Source organism: Erpetoichthys calabaricus, chromosome 1 (assembly GCF_900747795.2).
Source record: "Erpetoichthys calabaricus chromosome 1, fErpCal1.3, whole genome shotgun sequence".
Classification (NCBI taxonomy): Eukaryota; Metazoa; Chordata; class Cladistia; order Polypteriformes; family Polypteridae; genus Erpetoichthys; species Erpetoichthys calabaricus.
Window position 1 is genome coordinate 277,955,113 of NC_041394.2, and position 24,219 is coordinate 277,979,331.

The following is a 24,219-nucleotide window of genomic DNA, read 5'->3' on the forward strand; positions in this document are numbered from 1 at the left end:
AACACATGATGTAATCAATTCAGCTAACCAGGTGACTTCTAGAGACAACTTGGTAACATTACACAACAAATCAACTGAATACACACCAAATGTGTTAATTTCTGGTTTTATTTATAGTACTAGGGTGTTGTACCATGTTAGCCATTATGGATGTAGTGAGAAGTCAAGCAAAATGACTCCTTTTATTGGCTCCCTAAAAAGATTACAATATGCAAGCTTTCGAGGCAACTCAAGCCCCTTCTTCAGGCAAGAAATCTTGCATATTGTAATCTTTTTAGTTAGCCAATAAAAGGTGTCATTTTGCTTGACTTCTAACTACATGGTTTTATTTAAAAATTGTCGGACATTTTGCGAAGCTGACATTATTTAGTTAAGAGCAAAACTGATTCTCTCATACTGGGACACATTAAAATAAAGAAACGTTATATTTTCGTAGGTAATCGGTTTCTCTATTCTTCTGTACCAGAGACAAAATTATATTTTTTGTAGTTTAAGTTTAATTTTAACACATAGTTTTTTTTCCCTCACCATTAACACAATGGGGCCATACAGCAGTGAAATGCCGGGGTCTCCTCGAGGAAATCCAGTTATCAAGATCCATTCACACGCTGTCCAGGCTATTTATGAAGGTTTATTTAATTGGTAATAACTAACGCCGGTAGTTCACGTGAGGTAGACATCAACCCAGCTGACCCTAAAATTACCTTCAGCGTGTTTAAAACGATTTTACCTGCAACCAACGTCGTGTAGAAACAATGACTTTGGCATACAAACAATACATCATTAGGCTTTTGCTCAACTCGCAAGTCATAATTATACTGGACTCAAAAGAACGAAGATTAAAGCTGCCACTTCGCAACAAAACAAGACATTTCATTGACTCTCAGCTCAGTGTGCGCATACTTCCGCTGTCAATCTATTTCCAAGCGTTCTACCCACTTTCTCGGTTTAACAAATCAGAACGCTTTCTCTTTGGTGACGAGCCTTTCAGCCACACCTACCTTGAAAGAAGACCGTCACAAACCTGTGCTCATTGGCTAGCTGTCACTCTTGCCTATGTGCCCGCCTCTTGCCTTGTGTGAGTCTTAGGGCTTGCCTGTGTTTTTACTGAGCGGTTTTGGTCAGGTGTTCCTGGGGGACTACAGAACGTTAAAAGTTTTTCTTTTGCTTTTTCATTGGGTTTTCTTGGAGATATTCGCTCAACATGCTCAGGCGGATCTTGCAGCGGGTAAGGTTTTTGAGCTGGCAGTGATAAATCTTATACGTTGTGGACGCGCACTCTCCCTCACTGGGGTTTTCTGATTGAATGGCCCATGTAATGAAATGCAGGCCTGTGTTTCCATTCCCCTCCTCGCTCTCTTACCAGTCCGCAACCCGTTTATAGGCCGGGAAGGCGTGCGTTAGGCCTTTCATTTTGTCGAAGACCCAGCTGAACTGGGCGTCCAGCTGCAAACATACAGCCCCCGACGCAGACTAGGTAGTGTAGACATTACAGAGACGATATCGACTAGCCTCTTTTCCCTCTGCTTGGCTGTGGCATGACTGTGACAGCGCTTTAGACTACAGGACGCAGCAAGTTTAAGAGTCGTAAGTCACGAGGAATGGGCGTTTCTCCGAAATCTTAGTCTGTACTGCCCGTCTCGTTTACACTCTCCATTTGCTTATTATGTCGGCTTTGTTTCTTATCCACAGTAATTTACTTAATTAACAGGTAGTAGAAAGAATACTACGCGGGTCAGAGGGACAAAGTCACACCTGCTTTTTTTTAAAACTATTCATCCAGTTACTTTGCGTTCGTCCTAGTTGTTAGTGTGGCTATCTTTGTGGAGTTCAGTTTTACTGTAATAACTGCCCCTTTGCCCTCCACCAGAAATACTCATCCTGGACCCGCTGTCGACGCACATTCAGATGCTGCCTGTGGTTAACTCGTGCCAAGTATTGAGCAAGAAAAAATTGTGTCAGACGTCCGAGACGTGCTTTGCTTTAATTTTTTAGGCGCCTGACAAAATACTGCATATCTAAAACAAGAAGGAATATTTTATGTGATACCAAAGTGATTTGATGTTTTATTGAAAAAGTTGTAATATTCCTTGTAGTGTACTGCATTGAACATACAGTATATGTGTAAACCAATTGCTCAGTCTAGGGTCTTTCACATCATCGCTGTAGAGCACTTTCCTTTAAGGATCTATTCATCGATTTGTCCAAGACTTTTTAAGTTAAGTTTTGCTTATGGGTAGTCTGAAACTGTCTCTGCAGCTTAAGGTGAATGTTCAGGTCAGGAGTCCTTTGTATGCTATGCTTATCTCACACATCTAGTTTTGAGTCGCATATTAAGAGGCATGAAACTTTAAACCATTAGCATGCCAGTTCATTTCTTACCTCTGACTCACTGTGTGAATATGATCAAAGCAATTTAACATGCCTGTTTTGGCAAGCATAAAAAAATGTGTAAATAATGGTACAGTATCTTAAGTGATTGTAAAGTGGCTTGAGGTGGGGTTCACCAGAGAGATGCACATTATAAAAAAGCCTGCTTGCTTGTAGCCTACATTTCTTTGCAGTATGGAAGTATAGTGTTATACTATAGTATAGTAGAAGAATAGTATTACTGTAGAACATGCTATAGTAAACCTAACAAGAACAAGAACAAAATATGTGATCAGTTATGAAGAAGCGGAGGCCTGTATACAAATTTTTAGAGTATGTATAATAATAGATTAAAAATAATGCAAGAGTTGATAGACTGTACCTTTTCCAAAATCAATTCAGTATGTTTAAATTAAGTAATGTAAATCTAAAACACTAGGCGGTGGTAAGTATTAGGCAGGCAGTGCCTGAAATGGATATGCGTACATACTGTGTGACTGATTTAATAAATCGAAAAGTGTCATGGGAGGGGGGTCCCCAAGGTGTTCTAGTGCCATGATGCACTAACATTCAGTTATAGATGGGTTGGGGTTCCCTTTGGTGTTTTGGATGTTGTGATTAAATAAATTTAAGATTAAAGTGAGGGTTGCGAGGGATTTTTTTTTTTTTTTTTTTTTCTTTTTGGAAATTTGTGAAGCATGATGGAATGCAACTTCTAAAACCTGAGAAATGCTGGTACTCTGTATTGTTGCATATGGCCCACTTCAAGCCCTGGTTTTAGGCAAGATCTGAAACGTTTAGGAGTAACACTGACAGAGCCATAGTTGGTAGTTACTTGAATCCTTGAGAAAATGTGTGTTCCTCATTTAAGCTTTGTCCCTTTCATAGTTTTATGGAGCAGTAGGTGTATAGTCATGCTTTTCAAAACAAGATCACACCCATTTTGTTTGTAAATCCTTGGAAAAGTGAATACATATAACAACACCCAACAAGCTGCCACTCTGTCAAAATCTTACTTACCAGCCACTACAATACATTTTGCATTCAATTAAATATTTGCAGATTCTGTTTGAAAAAATGCAATAAGAGTCACTTTGAGAACATAGTGTAAAAGGAAGCAACCCCCCCCCCCCCCCCCCCCCCCAATCAGTTGTTAGCATTTCATATGTTAATTTGAACTTTTAAGCGCAAGGGGCCTCATGTATAACGCTGTGCGTAGAATTCACACTATAACATGGCATACGGACAAAAGCGGAAATGTGTGTACGCACAAAAAAAATCCAGATGCATAAATCTGTGCGTACACCAACTTCCACGTCGTTCTGCTACATAAATCTCGGTCAGCGTGAAAAGTAATGCATGTGCCTGCTGTCCTGCCTCAGCTCCTCCCAGAATTACCTCTTTGAATATGCAAAACAATATAAATAGCCCTTAAGCTCAGCCTTCTGTGAAAAGACAATGGCAAAAGCACAGGGAAAATAGAAGAATTTCAGCGAATACCTAGTGGAGGCAAGGAAAAACTTATAATTTGTTGGTTTAAACAGTGATACAATCAACAAAAGGAAGTTGATCGAGTGACATAGGGTGTTGGAGAAACTTGAAAATTCAAGTTCATAAAGTCGCACTGTGCTCGAAATAAAAAAGAAGCGGTCAGATATCAGTCGCTGAGAAAAGGCAAGTCGTAGTCCACCGTCTGAGTGTCATATGAAAGCTTATTAGTGTACAGAGAGAAAAAAATAGGCACACAATGGGGAAAAAAGCATGAAATGCCAACATTAATCTTGAAATTTCCACTTTAATCACGTAGTTTTTGTCATTAAAGTAGAACATCATAAACTTAATCTTAAAATTGTTTAATTTATGATGGGATTTGAGAAACTAGTAACTAAAGTAGCATGTTAAATGTTTTGTTTTGTATTTGATATTCTATGTGCACTATGTGCTTCTTAAATGGGCTTTCTCTTCCTCCAACAGGACACAGAATCCATTACATTTGTAAAAATACAGTTCTCTGAAAAATTAAAATACTGAGATGTATTCGTGATATAATTTTCATGATGATAGGAATTAAAGCATGTTATTAAACATGGGAACATGGTGGCGCAGTGATGGTGACTAGCAGGCGCCTCGTCCACAGATTGACCACAGTGCGTTTATAGTTCTTGGGATGAAACTGTTTCTGAACCGCAAGGTCCGTACAGGAAAGGCTCTGAAGCGTTTGTCGGATAAGAGCAGTTCAAATAGCGAATGGCTGAGGCAGCTTGTGCTTGATTTTTGTATACCGATAATTCTCTTTCCGATCAGCTGCTCCGAGTGGTGTAGTGAGAGTAATATGGAAAAAGATGATCCGCTGTGGCAATCCCTAACGGGAGCAGCTGGAAGCAGAAGAAGAAGAAGGTGCAGTGAGAGTAACAACGCTAAAGCAGCTATGGTATTTGGAAAAATTTGGCCATTCCATGGACCATTATATTGTTACAAGTTAATTACAATTAGATGCCTTAAACTAATTAACAATATGCTGTTAATTTCAGTGTATTTGATAAAGCCATGTCAGAGATGTGGATCTAAAAAGAAAGGTAAACTACACTGGAGCAAAAGCATTGCTTTGACACTGGGTGCCGCCAGTTTGCAAATGCGAGCGGAGAACATGTGTAAGCCGGGGTTGGAGCTATCGTGAAAATGTGCGTGGCTTTATGCCAAGTTTAGGTTTTACACATCGCGATTTAAGAGTGGAAACGGGCTTACACAACATTTCTGTGCGTACACACCGTTTATACAGTACATGAGGCCCCTGGTTACAGGTTCATTTTCTATCCACTATCTCCAGAATATACCTGAACAAGTGACATAACCTAATACTGCTCCTTCCCTCTATGGAAATATGTAAAGCAGCTTAATGGTGTACTAGTTCCTTTGGTAAACAGTGCCAGCTGAAATAAATCAATGTTTGTTTTTTTTTTTTTTTTTTTGCTGAAGCCTGGATTAAAACATTCCATCATTCATTCTTGCAAAAATTTATATTGACAATAATTTGACTATGCACTTGAGCAAGAGGCAGGTCATCTGTTTGTTCGAGTACTTATTCTGTGTTATCTTTAACAGTATACATTTAAGATAGGGGTGGGCAGTATGACCAAAATTCTATATCATGGTATTTTTCTAAATTATCCTGGTTTCACGGTATTTGTCGGTATTTTTTTCCCATGCACGAGTGGATGTTAACCACATTTTCCACTGCAATTACTGGCTAAGAATAACCTATTCCACTGTCATGAGCATTGTACATTGTACAAAAAAAAATTTTAATATAGGTTTGCATTGCCCCATAAAGTTATAGTTTTCAAGGGGGTGGCACTAATGAAGAGAAGGAAATCACATTGCATGACAGGTGCAGTCAAAATATAGAACATTTAATTGAACAAATTTTGCAAAAATTTAAACTATAATTTTGACAACATATTTTCAACCATCCAAAGAGGTATTTAGACTTAGTAAAACATCCAGAAGTGCTTGTCAAAAGTTGTATTGTACTGAACATGTCTTAGAAAAGGAATAAATAAATATTTTTTGTAAAACAACTACACTTTCTGTTAATGTTAACAATCTCTGTCCACTGACACGTTAAAGTGACTTTTTAAACAACTTTACCATCATTAAACTGCATAATATTTAAACTAATAAATAATAACAATAAAATAAATAATTGTATTATTACTGATAGTTGCACTATTACTTCAAGGCTTCAAGCTCAGGTGCATTACACAGTATTCACCAAATTAAAATAAAATAAAACAAGTGCAATCTTGGTGATGACATCTTTACCAACTGAACCATCATTTAGGCGAACTGCATTAATATGGACCTTGCTTCAAGCTAAGCTATATGCATAAATAATAAAACTGCAACTTGCATTTATAATGCTATTTGTGGTATAGCCCTACGGAATCGTATTAGGGCCACGGTGAAGAAAAAAAATACGGACAAGGGAAGAAAAAAAAAAACTATACGTCGAGAATAAAGTCGACATTTCTACTTTATTCTCGCCGTTCATGTTGAGATTAAAGTCGACATTTCCACTTTATTCTCATAGTTTATAATTAAAATACAATGTCGTAAACTAAACTTCATCCTAAAATCATTGTTTAATTTACTAGATTTTCTCAAACCCCGTCACAAGTTAATGTAGCACATTAAATGCTTTATGTTAAGTGTTCCCCGACCCAGTTGTTAATCACTACGCTTCTTAAACTGACTTCCTCCGCACTAAGAGGAGACAGTGGTCACCGCACAGAATACATTCACTGTATGATATTCCTGCTCTCTGAAAATTTAGAATGCTTAGATAAATACTTGATATCATTTTCATGATGAAATGCATTAAAGCAGGTATTAAACATGCACGGTAGTGTGGCAGTAGTGCTGCTCCCTTACAGTAAGGGGTCCCCAGGTGTATGTTCAGTGTAGAGAACTTTATGGCAGGCGTGACGAGGCTCCAAAAAGCTGAATGTATGAATGGGTATCACACAGGTTTAACTTAAATATTGTGTGAATGTTGGGTTTGTGATCTGGTGGTCGGAGACACGAACACAGAATTCAATGGATGTTCTTCTGAGCAGGCTTTCTTTATTGCACGCGTGCTGTCTCTATCTGACGTACCAAAACGTACATCTTTGTTATACATGTTTAATTATGACATCTATTCAGGGTTGTGCCCATCCCTGAACGAGTCACCAGCACATCGCAGGATGAATACGAGCAAAACATACACTAGCAGGGTCAATATAGCATAACAAAAACCCACATCCTACATGACTTTGAAAGGAAACTGAAGCACGCCGAGTAAACCCACCAGAAAAACATGCAAACTCAAGGCAGGGTACACCCGAGACACCCTTGCTGCGAGGCAGCAGTGCAACCTCCACGCCGCCGTGCCCCCACATGATTAATACATGCTTTAATGCATTTCACCATGAAAATTATATCAAGTATTTATCTTAGCATTCTAAATGTTCAGAGAGCAGGAATATCATGAAGTGAATTTATTCTGTGTGGCGATCGCTTCCGGTGCCTCCTCTTAGTGCAGAGGAAGTCAGTTTAAGAAGCTCGGGGAACACTTAACACAAAGCATTTAATGTGGTATATAACTTATGACGGGTTTTGAGAAAATCTAGTAAATTAAATATTCATTTTATGATGAAGTTTAGTTTACGATGTTCTACTTTAATGACAAAGTACGAGAATAAAGTCAGCATGTCGACTTTATTCTCGTCACAAGAGTCGAGATTAAAGTGGAAATGTCGAGTATAAAGTCAACATGTTGTCACACTATTACACAGTACCCAGGTACATTACACTGTATTGAAAACAAATAAAACAAGTACAACTTGGCTTGCAGTATTATCCAGCAGTATAGAAACAGTATTTACATATTTGACCTTTTAAAACCAAAGCATCTCCAGGCAATGGACGTGACTCCTTTTTTTCGGCAAAAGTTCTTCTGTGTCATCATGTTCAGCTTTATCGTCAGCTACAGCTTCAGTTTCGGAATGTTCTTTGTCCATTTTCACCACGCAATACCTACAACTACCACACCTATTTAGCGGTGTAGCAGTGAAAAAGTGCCTTCGTGCAATACCTCTGTGTTTAGCGGTGTTGCCGTGAAAAAGGTCCCCACTTGAACAGTTTCCCGCTGCGTCACGTTCCGAACGTCGTTTAGGCAATTTAAACCGGTGTTGCGGTATAAGAAAAATCCATATTATAACAAAAATAAAAAATGGTTTTCGGTATGAACCAGTATACCGCCCAGCACTAATTTAAGATATGTAATTTAAAGTTGTTAAGTTTAACCCAAAGCTCAAAAATGTGTGAGTTGGATCTCTTGCTTCTGTGTGATGTCTGTACTATTTAAGTTGTTTCTGCAGTTTGCTTTCTTTTAATCCCATTCGATCAGATTCATTCAACTGCCCTATCAGAATTCAAAACTCATTGTTTTAAAAATATCTCGATTCAGAAAAGTAAAGTGAAAGGTAAACTCTTTGGTTTAATTTCTTAGTTTTGCATATATATAGGATTGTTTTTGTGCAAAGATTAATGAACCTAACTTGATTTATTCGAGTTCTTGCAAAATTATACTTCACTGTAGTTCATACATTAAGCATAAGAAGTTGTTTGCTCATATGGTTATGGGACACCAATGGGATTTATGTGAGGTTTGTTACATATTTAAATAATTACTATTATGGCATTTATGTGAGGTGTGTTACATATTTAAATAATTCATATTATGGCATTTAGTAGATATAATTTTGTGTTTGGCTGTCGTGGTATATATCTCATTAATTGTTTTTTTTTTTTTTTTTTTTTTTGAATTAAAGTAGTATATGCATCCATCTTTGACTGAAGAAATTTGTTCTCTTAGGAGAAGTCAGTGTTCAGTGTAACAGGAAAAACCTCAAGTACAGTGTAACTTCGGTTCACGAACGTCTCGGTACACGTACAAATCGGTTTACAACCAAAAAGTTCGTCAAACTTTTGCCTCGGTTCACGACCACACACTTGGTATACGAACAAGCCAGTTTCCCTTTCAGTTTGTACATGTTCAGTCTCTCCCTGTGCATTTCCTGTGCAGCAAGCAAGAGAGAGAGAGAGAGAGAGTGTGAGGGGGCATATATTTCAGTAAAGTATTATTGTATGCATTTTCTGCATCATTTTTAAATTGATGCAGTTCTGGAGAGATTAAATGTATAAACTGATTTTATAAAGCACCTTTAATAATGATCAAAGTTACAAATTACCTTAGAAATCGGTTATTAACAGGAAGGAAACAAATGATGTTGATTAGGAATTAGGCAGTCTGGAAGAAAGTTTTAGCATTTTACCTGTTATATCTTTTTATTATGTTTTGTGCTTATTTTCCTGAGGCAGGCATCATATTTCAACTGTCAGATCTGCATTGTGGATCAGCAAAAAGCATCCAGACTTAAAGGCATTATTGCAGACCCACATCTGAGAACGTATTTGGTTAAACAACCAAAGTGGCATTTGCGCTCTGCTTCCAGCACTTCATCCAACAGAGAGCCTGCCAGGCAGTTTTATTATCTGCTGCCCTGCTTGCGTAGTTTTGAACCTGCATGACTGCAGTCAAATAATCGTGCAAAATATTTCATAGTATTTTTTCTGTACGATCATCTTAAATATGGATACATTTTTGTGTGGAGTATCTATTTTGTTTTTCTTTTTGGCTAGCACAAAACACTCTGAAGCTACCACTTAACTATTTCTATGTGACAGAGTGGAAGGAATGCCCATGAATTTTTTGGGACAAACATAGATATGACTTGCAATACGTGTGAGTCACCTTAAAAAAAATAAAAGTATCAAAAGAAATCTGTGAGCTTCTTTCTATATTTAAAATGATATTTGCCTCTTTTTTGCTGCAAGCTTTTAGGTAATTGACACATCTTTTATTTATTTATTACTTTAGAAGTTGTTCACAATGCACACATGACAGGTGAAATGTAGTATTCTTCTTGAGAAAATATGAAGCCCGGTTTCATTTAAGAAGAAAAAAAACTGGTATCCAGTGGTCCATGTAGTAGTTTTAATTTAAATTTCACTTTAATGTTTTCTGTATGAAATCATTCAGTGGAATATTGTACAATAAAATACAAACAGTGGGATTGTACCATAATATAAAATCAAGAATATTAACTTATATAAAACTCACTATGTACCAAGTAAAATAAACAGGAAATTTAATCAACTTAAATAGTATCAAATTTGAAACTATAAACTAGTGCTGGGCGGTATACTGGTTCATACCGAAAACCGTTTTTTATTTTTGTTATGATATGAATTTTTCTTATACCGTAACACCAGTTTAAATTGCCTAAACAACGTTCGGAACATGGCACAGCGGGAAACTGTTTAAGGGGGACCTTTTTCACTGCTACACCGCTAAACAAGCATACAACAGAGTACATGCGTTAGTGGAGGTATTGCGTGGTGAAAATGGACAGAGAACATTCCAAAACTAAAGCTGTAGCAGACGATAAAATTGAACATGATGACACAGAAGAACTTTTGCTGGAAAAAAAGAGTCACGTCTGTTGTCTGGAGATACTTTGGATTTAAAAGGTCGGATGTGGATCATTATGTTCAAATGTGTGAATACTGTTTCTATACTACTGGATAACACTGCAAGCCAAGTTGTACTTGTTTTATTTTTTTCAATACTGTGTAATGTACCTGGGTACTGTGTAATAGTGTGATGACATGTTGACTTTATTCTCGACATTTCCACCTTAATCTCGACGCTTATGACGAGAATAAAGTCGTCTTTTCTACTTTGTTCTCACCGTTTGTTGAGGTTAAAGTCAACATGTTGACTTTATTCTTGTAATTTGTTATTAAAGTAGAACATCGTAAACTAAACTTCATCTTAAAATGAATGCTGTGGACCCTTGACTTACGAACTCAATTCGTTCGCGAGGGCTGGTTGTAACTCAAGTTGGTTGTAAGTCAAGACTATTTTTCCCATAAGAAATAATGAAAATGCCCTTAATGTGTTCCGAACCTCCCACAGCAACACTTAACTTTTTTTAATAAAAAAGGGTTGTATAATGTGCATAATTTACCAAAAACACCAATAATTTTTCTAATGTACTAACCAAAAAATTATAAAAAGTGCCTAGCCTACCAGAAACAACAATTTCATACTGTACTCACCATTTAAGTTGACATCTTTGGCTTGCAGGAAGGAAGGAGGAGGAGAATGAAATGGAAGGTGGTTATTGTTTGGAAGGAGCTTCCTTTTACAAATCTTTTCTTCGTAAAATTGTCGAGATGGTAGATTTCGACATGCTGTACATATTAGCGAGATTGGTCACATGAATGCCACTCTCATATTTCCACACAATTTCCTTGTTCGTTTCGATTGTTATCGCTTTCTTTACCTTCGTTACCTTCTCTTCCTTCCTTAGCAATTATCGAAATAAATTATATAAATCACTGCACTGACCGAAATTACGTGCACAAACATATGTATCTGGGCTCCGACTGACGGTTACAAACGCTCTCGGCTGTTTGTTTACAATTGCACAAGCGGATACATGTGACCGCATTCGGGTCGTAACGCAAGACGTTGGTCATAATTCAAAACAAAAATTTTGGTTGTAAATTAAGTTGTTCGCATGTCAGGCCGGTCGTATATCAAGGGTCGACTGTATTTAATTTACTAGATTTTCTCAAACCCCATCATAAGTTATGTAGCACATTAAATGCTTTGTGTTGTGTACCTGGAGCAATGTTAATCGCTACGTGCTTCTTAAACTGACTTCCTCTTGCACGAAGAGGAGGTGCAGACAGCACACAGAATTCATTAATTTCATGATATTCTTGCTTCCTGAACTTTTAGAATGCTAAGATAAATACTTGATATAATTTTCATGATGAAATGCATTAAAGCATGTATTAATCATGTGGGGGCACGGTGGCGTGGAGGTTGCACTGCTGCCTCACAGCAAGGTGAACCCAAGTGTACCCTACCTTGTGGGTTTACTCGGCGTGCTTCAGTTTCCTTTCAAAGTCATGTAGATGTGGGGTTTTGTTATGCTATACTAACCCTGCTAGTGTATGTATTGCTCGTATTCACCCTACAATGTGCTGGCGCCACTTCAGGATTTCCTCCCATCTTGCACACACTGCTTGCTGGGATGGGTGCAACCCTGAATGGATGGCATAATTAAACATGTATAATGAAGATTTTTTTTTTTTTAAAGTTCTGAACACTCCGTGGTCTAAGTTTATTACTAGTTTTAATTTCACAAGGACGTTTATCGTGTGGCGATTGGTTATGTGGAGAAAGAAAAAGGAAGGATAGGAACTGGGGGTTTGGTACATCAGAAAGAGACAGCACACATACAATAAAGAAAGCCCGCTCAGAAGAACATCCAATGAATTCTGTGTTCATGTCTTCAACCACCAGATCACAAACCCATCATTTACACAATATTTAAGTTAAACCTGTGCGATACCCATTCATACATCCAGTTTTTTGGAGCCTCGTCACACCTGCCATAAAGTTCTCTACGCTGAACATACACCTGGGGACCTCTTACTGAGAGGGAGCAGCACTACCGCCACACTACCGTGCATGTTTAATACCTGCTTTAATGCATTTCATCATGAAAAATTATCTTAGCATTCTACATTTTCAGAGAACAGGAATATCATGAAGTGAATGTATTCTGTGCGGCGATCGCTGCCTCTTAGTGCAAGAGGAAGTCAGTTTAAGAAGAGCGTAGCGATTGACAACTGGGTCGGGGGAACACTTAACAGTAGGCATTTAATGTGCTACATAACTTATGATGGGGTTTGAGAAAATCTAGTGAATTAAACATTGATTTTAGGATGAAGTTTAGTTTACGACATTCTACTTTAATGACAAAATAAACTACGAGAATAAAGTGGAAATGTCGACTTTAATATCGACATATAGTGTTTTTTTCTTCTTCACTGTGTCCGTATTTTTTTTTCTTCACTGTGGCCCTAATACACTTCCGTAGGGCTATACCACAAATAGCATTATAAATGCAAGTTGCAGTTTTATTATTTATGTATATAGCTTAGCTTGAAGCAACGTCCATATTAATGCGGTTGCCTAAATGATGGTTCAGTTGGTAAAGATGTCATCACCAAGTACCACTTGTTTTTATTTTATTTTATTTTAATTTGGTGAATACTGTGTAATGCACCTGGGCTTGAAGTCTTGGAAGTAATAGTATTATTACTGGAAGTTGCAATATTATTTATTTTATTGTTATTATTTATTAGTTTAAATATTATGCAGTTTAATGATGGTAAAGTTGTTTAAAAAGTCACCTTAACATGTCAGTGGACAGTGATTTTTAACATTAGCAAAGTGTAGTTGGTTTACAAAAATATTTACTATTTACAGTAATCCCTCACTTATCGCGGGAGATAGGTTCCAAGGCTGACCGCGATAACTGAATTTCCGCGAAGTAGTGACACCATATTTATTTAATTATTTAACGTGTATTTGGACATTTTTAAACCCTCCCTGTATTGTTTACAACCCACCCTTTACTCTATTAATAACAGGGACTGTTAAGCAATACGAAATTGCTTAATAACAACTGCTAAGCAATATGAAATCGGTAGATAAGTTTACACTTACTGTATAGCGAAGTACACGTAGCTATATATGACGTGATGATGGTGATGAATATGCTGCACAGTAAAAATGATGACGATGAAGGTGATGATGACTTTTACTGCGCAGCCGATGACTGTATTTTACGTCTCTTCAGACGGCGGTGCCATTTCCTGGGGCACCTCCTCCACGGTTTCCGAAGGTGTATCCGTAGTAGTAGTAGTAGTAGGAACTGGCTCTTTTTTGCGAGGCTGCAAAAACATTTTGATTGGCAGTTGCTGCTGCTGCTGCTTCTTTTTCCAGTCGAAGAGCAGCTTGTAGGCGGTCATGACGTCATCAACCTTGTTGCAAAGATTCCTAAAGCAGATTCCATCCAGACTACTGCCTTATCACGTCCACTTGCAACTCGTTTTGCGCCCTGGTTAAAGGACACTGCGGCCGTAGATCTTATATGCTTTTCCTCCTTTTTAAATAAAAAGAATCGTGGACTCATTGATGCTGTAATGGTGTAGCTGTTCCCTTCCTTCAACATATCCAAAACTTTTACCTTTTCTGCAATCATTTGCATCTTCTGTTGGCGCTTGGACATGGCCCCTGAAGCAGTAGCACGTTAATGCTGAATGAGTGAGATGAGACTTCCTGGTTAATGCAGCACTCCGTCGCTGAGCCAATCAGCAGCACACAGGAACTTAACTGCATGCTCTAATTGGGTAGCTTCTCAGCCATCCGCCAATAGCATCTCTTGTATGAAATCAACTGGGCAAACCAACTGAGGAAGCAAGTACCAGAAGTAAAAAGACCCATTGTCCGCAGAAACCCGCGAAGCAGCGAAAAATCCGCGTTATATATTTAGATATGCTTACATATAAAATCCGCGAAGTCGTCAATCTGCAAAAAGTGAACCGCGAAGTAGCGAGGGATTACTGTATTCCTTTTCTAAGACATGTTCAGTGCGGTACAACTTTTGACAAGCACCTCTGGATATTTGCGTCTTTGGATGGTTGAAAATATGTTGTCAAAATTTTAGTTTAAGTTGTTTGCAAACATTGTTCAATAAAAAGGCTTTATATTTCGACTGCATCTGTCATGCGATGTGATTCCTTCTCTTCATTAGTGCCACCCCTTGAAAACTATCACTTTATGGGGCCATGCAAACCTGTATTAATACTTGTGTGCACATTAAAATGTTTTTTTGTACAATGTACAGTTCTCATGTCAGTGGAATAGGTTATTCTTAGCCAGTAATTGCAGTTGAAAATGTGGTTAACATCCACTCATGCATGGGAAAAAAAATACCGTCCAATACCATGAAACCGGTATAATTTTGAAAAATACCTCCCAGCACTACTATAAACACGTTGTTTCAAATGAAACCAACAGGCTGAACAGATTGGCACAGAGATGACTTAATGTCTCTGTCCATGTCATCCTTTACAAATCTATGTATATACTGGATGTGTTTGCATATTTTTATTTCTCCATCACCAAGCAAGGTGTCGGCTATCTTCATTTATAAAATTCTTTGTGTGTGTGCATGGCTGTTCTGTTTACCTCCGTGTGGGTAGATGTATGTTTAAATAAAATATGCATCTCAAAAACTACTTGTACAAAAAATTAGCAAATCAATAGGTCTTCTCCCATAACTAAACAAAGCAGAATGCAAAATCTCAGTTAAATTAATCAATTTCTACTATCACTGGATATTGGGTAAAACATCTTTGAAGGATATGGGAATAGGTACTGGACTAAAGTCGACCATAAACCATAGGCCTACAGCCTGTGATAGGGCCAACACAATGGAATTTGTTTGAACAAGATTAGTCAATTTTTTTCAAAAGTTATTGTTGTATGTAAGTCTCAATGTTCAGGGCAGTTATCTTGGAAGCCGCTTGTTAAAAAATGTTTCTTTGCTTAGTCAAGCACAACACAAAAAATGCACAATTTTCAGGTGTGAAAAATCTATCTTTGATTTTACACAGGCAGTGTACTAAAATCAACTTTTCTTGATATTTTAAACATCATAGAATCAGAACCAAAGCTATGTGGCGTGATTCTCCCAGGGTGATCCACCTCACAGGGTCCACATTGTTGAGGACCTGAGCAGCTAGACCAGGGCAAGGGGACACCCACATAACACCTGGCTGTGGCAGATAGAGGGTCATTTCTGGAGGGTGGGACTAGATTGCATGTGTGCTTGGGGGGTTGCCAAGGATCCCAAGTTGTTTCATCGTGTGTTGGGTGCGGCATTGAGCTATACCAGTTTGTGCTACCCTCCTGACCTGACCTGACCTAACCAAATTTACATTTATGAAATTAAAATCAAAGTTTTCAGTACTTCTGTGTACTCGGAACACTATATCATTCCAACCCCTGTAGCACCACATTTTTCTGGATGGTGCAATTAAGCTCCCCCATCCTTTTCTTTCTCCTTTTCTTGTGTCCAAAATATCCTATGTTATTCCTCCATTTTCCCTGAAGCCATGGCATTTGAAACAGCAATTATGCCAAGCAGATCCACTCACCTACTAATTGCCATTCACTAAAGAGTAAATAAATGGATGAACATGACCAGCTAACACAGTAGCACTAGGCTCCAATGACAATGAGTATTAAATGAAAAAAATTGAAGTGCTTTTATCAGTGTTCTAAAAAATGGACATGCTAACGAGGTAATAAGAACATCCCCAACACTGGATGGATTTTTTGCTCATGTCACTGTACTATCTAAGCTTAGTTAAAACACAAATCATGTAAGGACGCAGAGCTGAAATGTAAGGAAATTTTCCATATGCTTTCCAAACACATTCTTCATTGCCACTAGCTGGGAACAGTTTGGAAAATGAGACAGAAGCAGTAACATGTTTCTGGGAATTAGTGCGTATGCTGGAATTAGTCGATTCTGCTACTAGTTGAAAAATCTTCCATGCAATACCATGGAGGTGGTAAGAAATTGGATAACTTTTACTGAAGTGTGTATCCATGAGATGAAATCAATCACATACAGTCCTTTACATGGAGAGACTCCTTTTTTTAGAATTTGCATGTCAGTCTCCTGGCATTGTCTGGCAAAGAGTTTTCAGTAACACTTTAGTAAATTTTAGTAACAACACTTTAGTAAATTTTATACTTCCACCAAAAGTGTTTTTTCTGTTATGTAAATACAAAATTAGTTGGAAGTGCCCATTTTTGTTTCCTTAGTCTAACAAAGCATTTTAACCACATGCATATACTGTTAAAGTGGACATCGTTTCTAGAGCACAAGTCAGCAATTTGCCTTTTTTGAGTTACTGAAATAGTACAGAACAAAGTTAGATTCAACTCACATTTGTTAAACTTCAGGGATTTGATTTAGTATTTTTCTTTAAGTGCTTGTTAAAGTGCTTTAAGATTGACTTGCTGATAGAAATGAACTTGCATTGTCAACGTGGCTCAGTTGAATAAACTGTACCTTTTCATGTGATTATCTTTTTTTTTTTTTTTTTTTTTTAAATCTTCAAATTATACTCTTCTTTGTTTATATTCCAGAGATTCTCCACTGTGATTATCTCACTCTATGCTTTGTATTTATTTGTATATAAGCAGAAGAACCTGATGCTGCCCAGATACATTTATAATGGGTTAAGGTAATAAAGCAAATATTCATTGTTTTTAAATGTTGACCTTTTTGTCATTGCTTGCTGAAATGCTAATGTCCCATCTGTCATCTACACCAGTGTTTATGACAGATCCAACTGATTGGGGGCATGTCCCCCTTGATGAATAAAGCGGGATCATCGGAGCTTTGTGGGGTCTGGGTAAAAGTATTGACATTCAGATTAATCATTATTTTTTAATTAAACAATTCGATTTTGATTTTGAATCTCTAGCCTGCTCAATTACTATATGTAGATTTTTGCTTATCTTCGTTTTGTTGTAACACAACAAATTTGAGAAATTATTTCTCCTAATGTCACCCATAAACATAATTTCTGTTGACATCCAAATGAGCAGCGCCTAAACCGTCTATACTGGAGATGTCGGGTAGCTCCAACCTTCTGTTTAATTCGCCTTGTGCCCAATAAGTAACAATCTATAGCGGATTTTATCGGTACCCTACACCAATGTTGAAAACGAGGCCTTTCGACAAATGATACAGATTTTCAAACTGTGGTATGCTATACCAAGAAGATAGCAAATGAGTGAAGTTACTGTACATAGGCTTTATGAAGATATTCAGCAAAGTATCACCACGTCTCTCAAGTCAGCGGAGTGAGTAGCCCTAACTTGTGACAGCTAATCACCCAGGGCAACAGATTCCTACGTGATAAATCTCAAGCCATTCACACCGGGACCATCCTTGCTGTCTATACAGTATGCAGAGCTGCTGAGTTGGCTGGTTGGTAGTTGTTCCAGAAACTTTCTAGCATTTCCAATGTGCACCATCATGTGAACTCCTCAATCACAAGTTTATGTGTTGATAAGTCCAATAAACTTTGCTTCTCTTTGCCAGCAGGTATGGCTATGAAGCCTATTGTTGTGTTGGCACTAACAATTGTGCCAACTCCCCCATACTCCCCGCCCCCACATTTTGCCTCACCAAGTGAGGCTAGACCATGCTTCACACAGTCTCAGTGCTCTGACATGCCTAGAGACAGAGCACATCCAGAACAAAAAAAAAGCCCCCAAGCAGGAGGTGTAGAAGGAATAGAGTAGAGATACAGTATCTATTGGCAATACAGTCCAAATATTGTAAATTTAGAATATAATCTTGAGCAGGCTCGAAAGAATAAAACCCAGGGTATGATGTTAAACAATACCAATAGAGTAGTGCTGGGCAGTATGACCAAAATTCTATATCACGGTATTTTTCAAAATTATACTGGTTTCATGGTATTAAACTGTATTTTTTTTCCCATGCATGAGTGGATGTTAACCACATTTTCCACTGCAATTACTACAGTAGACTGGCTAAAAATAACTTATTCCACTGTCATGAGAATTGTACATTGTACAAAAGAACATTTTAATGTGCACACAAGTATTAATATAGGTTTGAATGGCCCCATAAAGTGATAGTTTTCAAGGGGGTGGCACTACTGAAGAGAAGGAATCACATTGCATGACAGTTGCAGTCAAAATATAGAACCTTTTTATTGAACAAATTTTGCAAACAAACTGAAAATATGCTGTCAAAATTTTAACCATCCAAAGACGCATTTAGACTTAGTAAAATATCCAGAGGTGCTTGTCAAAAGTTGTATTGCACTGAACATGTCTTAGAAAAGGAATAAATAGTAAATATTTTTTGTAAACCAACTATAATTTCTGTTAATGTTAACAATCTCTGTCCACTGACAAGTTAATGACTTTTTTAACAACTTTACCATCATTAAACTGCATAATATTTAAACTAATAAATAATAAAAATAAAATAAATAATAGTGCAACTTTCAGTAATAATACTATTACTTGAAGACTTCAAGCCCAGGTGCATTACACAGTATACACGAAATTAAAATAAAATAAAACAAGTGCAGCTTGGTGATGACATCTTTACCAACTGAATCATCATTTAGGAAAATTGCATTAATATGGACCTTGCTTCAAGCTAAGCTATATACATAAATAATAAAACTGCAACTTGCATTTATAATGCTATTTGTGGTATAAACCTACAGAATCGTATTAGGGCCACGGTGAAGAAAAAAAAATACGGACACAGGGAAGGAAAAAAAAACTATATGTTGAGAATAAAGTCGACATGTTGACTTTATTCTCGACATTTCCACTTTAATCTTGACGCTTATGTCAAGATTAAAGTCGACATTTCCACTTTATTCTCATAGTTTATTTTATAATTAAAGTAGAATGTCGTAAACTAAACTTCATCCTAAAATCAATGTTTAATTTACTAGATTTTCTCAAACCCCGTCGTTAAATTGACTTCCTCCGCACTAAGAGGCACCAGCAGTGATCACCGCACAGAATACATTCACTTCATAATATTCCTGCTCTCTGAAAATTTAGAATGCTAACATACAGTGGTGTGAAAAACTATTTGCCCCCTTCCTGATTTCTTTTATTCTTTTGCATGTTTGTCACACAAAATGTTTCTGATCATCAAACACATTTAACCATTAGTCAAATATAACACAAGTAAACACAAAATGCAGTTTTTAAATGATGGTTTTTATTATTTAGGGAGAATAAAAATCCAAACCTACATGGCCCTGTGTGAAAAAGTAATTGCCCCTTGTTTAAAAATAACCTAACTGTGGTGTATCACACCTGAGTTCAATTTCCGTAGCCACCCCCAGGCCTGATTACTGCCACACCTGTTTCAATCAAGAAATCACTTAAATAGGAGCTGCCTGACACAGAGAAGTAGACCAAAAGCACCTCAAAAGCTAGACATCATGCCAAGATCCAAAGAAATTCAGGAACAAATGAGAACAGAAGTAATTGAGATCTATCAGTCTGGTAAAGGTTATAAAGCCATTTCTAAAGCTTTGGGACTCCAGCGAACCACAGTGAGAGCCATTATCCACAAATGGCAAAAACATGGAACAGTGGTGAACCTTCCCAGGAGTGGCCGGCCGACCAAAATTACCCCAAGAGCGCAGAGACGACTCATCCGAGAGGTCACAAAAGACCCCAGGACAACGTCTAAAGAACTGCAGGCCTCACTTGCCTCAATTAAGGTCAGTGTTCACGACTCCACCATAAGAAAGAGACTGGGCAAAAATGGCCTGCATGGCAGATTTCCAAGACGCAAACCACTGTTAAGCAAAAAGAACATTAGGGCTCGTCTCAATTTTGCTAAGAAACATCTCAATGATTGCCAAGACTTTTGGGAAAATACCTTGTGGACTGATGAGTCAAAAGTTGAACTTTTTGGAAGGCAAATGTCCCGTTACATCTGGCGTAAAAGGAACACAGCATTTCAGAAAAAGAACATCATACCAACAGTAAAATATGGTGGTGGTAGTGTGATGGTCTGGGGTTGTTTTGCTGCTTCAGGACATGGAAGGCTTGCTGTGATAGATGGAACCATGAATTCTACTGTCTACCAAAAAATCCTGAAGGAGAATGTCCTGCCATCTGTTCGTCAACTCAAGCTGAAGCGATCTTGGGTGCTGCAACAGGACAATGACCCAAAACACACCAGCAAATCCACCTCTGAATGGCTGAAGAAAAACAAAATGAAGACTTTGGAGTGGCCTAGTCAAAGTCCTGACCTGAATCCAATTGAGATGCTATGGCATGACCTTAAAAAGGCGGTTCATGCTAGAAAACCCTCAAATAAAGCTGAATTACAACAATTTTGCAAAGATGAGTGGGCCAAAATTCCTCCAGAGCGCTGTAAAAGACTCATTGCAAGTTATCGCAAATGCTTGATTGCAGTTATTGCTGCTAAGGGTGGCCCAACCAGTTATTAGGTTCAGGGGGCAATTACTGTTTCACACAGGGCCATGTAGGTTTGGATTTTTTTTTCTCCCTAAATAATAAAAACCAACATTTACAAACTGCATTTTGTGTTTACTAGTGTTATATTTGACTAATGGTTAGATGTGTTTGATGATCAGAAACATTTTGTGTGACAAACATGCAAAAGAATAAGAAATCAGGAAGGGGGCAAATAGTTTTTCACACCACTGTATATACTTGATATCATTTTCAGGATGAAATGCATTAAAGCAGGTGTTAAACATGCACGGTAGTGTCGTGGTAGTGCTGCTCCCTCGCAGTAAGGGGTCCCCAGGTGAATGTTCAATGTAGAGAACTTTATGGCAGGTGTGACGAGGCTCCAAAAAACTGGATGTTTGAATGGGTATCGCACAGGTTTAACTTAAATATTGTGTAAATGTTGGGTTTGTGATCTGGTGGTCGGAGACACGAACACAGAATTCAATGGATGTTCTTCTGAGTGGGCTTTCTTTATTGCATTCATGCTGTTTCTGTCTGATGTACCAAACCCTCAGTTCCTATCCTTCCTTTTTCTTTCTCCACCTAACCAATCACCACACGATAAACGTCTTTTTGAAATTAAAACTAGTTATAAACTTAGACCACGGAGTGTTTAGAACCTTAAAAAAAATCTTTGTTATACATGTTTAATTATGCCATCCATTCAGGGTTGTGCACATCCCAGCAAGCATTGTGTGCGAGGCAGGAGCAAATCCTGAACGCCAGCACATCGCAGGGTGAATGTGAGCAACACATACATTAGCAGGGTCAATATAGCAGAACAAAACCCCACATCCTACATGACTTTGAAAGGAAACTGAAGCACACCGAGTTGGATAATGGATGGATGGATGTTAACGTAGCAGGGAAGGAAATAAAATGTGTAATTATGGCAAACATCTCACTGCAAATAGGCCAAATTGTAGGTAAAGTCTTCTTTGCTTTGCCAGGACACGATGTGACTCATAGTCATATTTCAAAAAGTGTCAAGATCAAATTTTTGTAGCTCTTTTTCTGATTTCATCCAGAGAACTAAAAATGTGGAATTTTCCTTGAATGACCACACTATTTAGCAGGATCCAAGAGGCTGTATCTAAATTTTGCTTTGCGTAAGTGCTATTTAATGCTGTAAAATGCATCACGTTTAGCAGCTGTTGAAGGTGAATAATCAGGGAAAATGCAAATGCAGTTATTTTCAAATATAATCTCTTGTTTCAGTCTGAGAAGAAACATCAGATTCATTTTTGATTGTAATTAATTGAAATATACAATGAGGCTTCTAGGTTTTTGAGGCATTCGATCCACATATGCAGTAAGCTGCTGATATCCTGGTGTCTGATTTGAAGTCCTCTCCAGTTATTTGGGAGAATAGTTCAGCGACAAATTTCACTGGGTTTGGGCTTTCATGGTTTACAAGGAGACCTTCAATTCTGATATTATCTTTTGTATATCCTGCTTCCATCACAGCTAGTCTGTGTCCAAGCACTTTGCATTTGGATTTAGTGGCCTTTGGTTTTTCATTGTGAACATTTGCTTAATATCTTCAAGCTGAGCATCAAGCTCTCTAAATTTATTTTCAAACTTACTGGCATTTCCTGTATTTTTTCTCAATTTTTTTTTAGCATACCTCAAGCATAGGTATGCATACCTCTAGCATAGGTTGCCTCAAAGCGATTACTTAAACGTCAAGTCTTTAATATCCTGAAACAGCTTCTCATTTGTCATGTTTATGTCCTTTATATCTTTCCTTATATCCTTTGTGATCTTTTTATTGTTCTTTATCTCATTTATGTCCTCCCCTAATGAGGTAGTCATTGTGGTGATTGTATTCGATAATAATACCAAATCGATACCATAAAAAAACAGAAATCCCATTCATTTAATTAAAAGTATCTCCATTATTTAAATGAACAATATTGTTGCTTTTTCTGTAATACAGTATAAAATATATAATAGCAGCAGCTTTAAAGCTGTGGTGTGTTCATCAAGTACAGTGGTACCTTGAGATACGAGTTTAATTCGTTCTGTGACCGAGCTTGTAAGTCAAAATGCTCGTATCTCAAATCAATTTTCCCCATTGAAATTAATTGAAATGAAATTAATTCGTGCCAGCCCCCAACAAACCACCCCAATTTTTTGTTAAATGTTTTCAACATAAGAAAAATGTTTTTATAATGAACAAATATTGTATACAAACAAAATAAAACCTAATACATAAAAGAGAATCTCAAGAAATACAGATGTTGGCAAAGCCGATTAATGTATTGTAATGTTTTTTTCTTTCAATTTTGCTTAACTTAATTTTCTTCTTCACTAGTTTTTTTTTCTTTTTTGCCACGCTTTCCTCACTTTAATTCTCAAGGCGTTTCAATAGAAACCTATCCAAGGAGCTTTGTTTAGTCCTCCCCTTTAGAATGTTTCTGAAATGAGTTAGGCAAGTGTCATTAAATAACACCTCTGCACGATCAGTTGCAATTTTTTCAGGGTTCCTTTTCAACAAAGTCAAGCGTTAGGCAAGTGTCATTAAATAGCGCCGCTGCACAATCAGTTGTAACTTTTTCAGGATGTTTCATTTCAATAAAGTCAAGCGCTAGGCAAGTGTCATTAAATAGCCCCACTGCACAATCAGTTGTAACTTTTTCAGGATGTTTCCTTTCAATAAAGTCAAGCGTTAGCCAAGTGTCGTTAAAAAGCGACGCTGCACGATCAGTTGTAACTTTTTCAGGATGTTTCTTTTCAATAAAGTCAAGCGTTAGGCAAGTGTCATTAAATAGCGCCGATGCACGATCAGTTGCAACTTTTTCAGGGTTCCTTTTCAATAAAGTCAAGTGTTAGGCAAGTGTCATTAAATTGCGCCACTGCACGATCAGTTGCAACTTTTTCAGGGTGTTTCTTTTCTTTAAAGTTCGAAACTTTTTCCCACATTGCAAACACTTCCTTTATCTCACTTTGAGGTAACCTCCTCCGCCTCTGCCTCCTCTGTGATACCGATCTCATGCAGAACCTCCGTATGTTGCTGCGTCTGTAGTTCCGTCAACTCCTCCGTCGTCAGTTCCTCGGAATGTGCAGCGACAAGCTCTTTGATGGCTCATATTTTGAATTTTGGCTCGTTACTCAAGGCAAAAAATCGACCTAGTGACGGCTCGTATCTCAAAAAACTCGTACATTGGGGCACTTGTATCTCAAGGTACCTCTGTAGTTACCCAACTACCATTTAAGCAAACTAGTAT

General features: G+C 37.7%; 1 protein-coding gene across 3 annotated transcripts in view; it reads left to right on the forward strand.

Moving 5' to 3' along the window:
• Positions 1–1,064: 1,064 nt before the first annotated feature.
• eea1 (early endosome antigen 1) overlaps positions 1,065–24,219 on the forward strand; it is a 164,273-nt gene continuing 141,118 nt past the window's right edge. For all 3 annotated transcript variants that reach the window (XM_028815471.2, XM_051929997.1, XM_051929987.1), the window contains exon 1: positions 1,065–1,228. In XM_028815471.2, the coding sequence (XP_028671304.2) occupies positions 1,205–1,228 (24 nt within the window). In that variant the 5' untranslated portion in view covers positions 1,065–1,204. The remainder of the gene's footprint in view (positions 1,229–24,219) is intronic.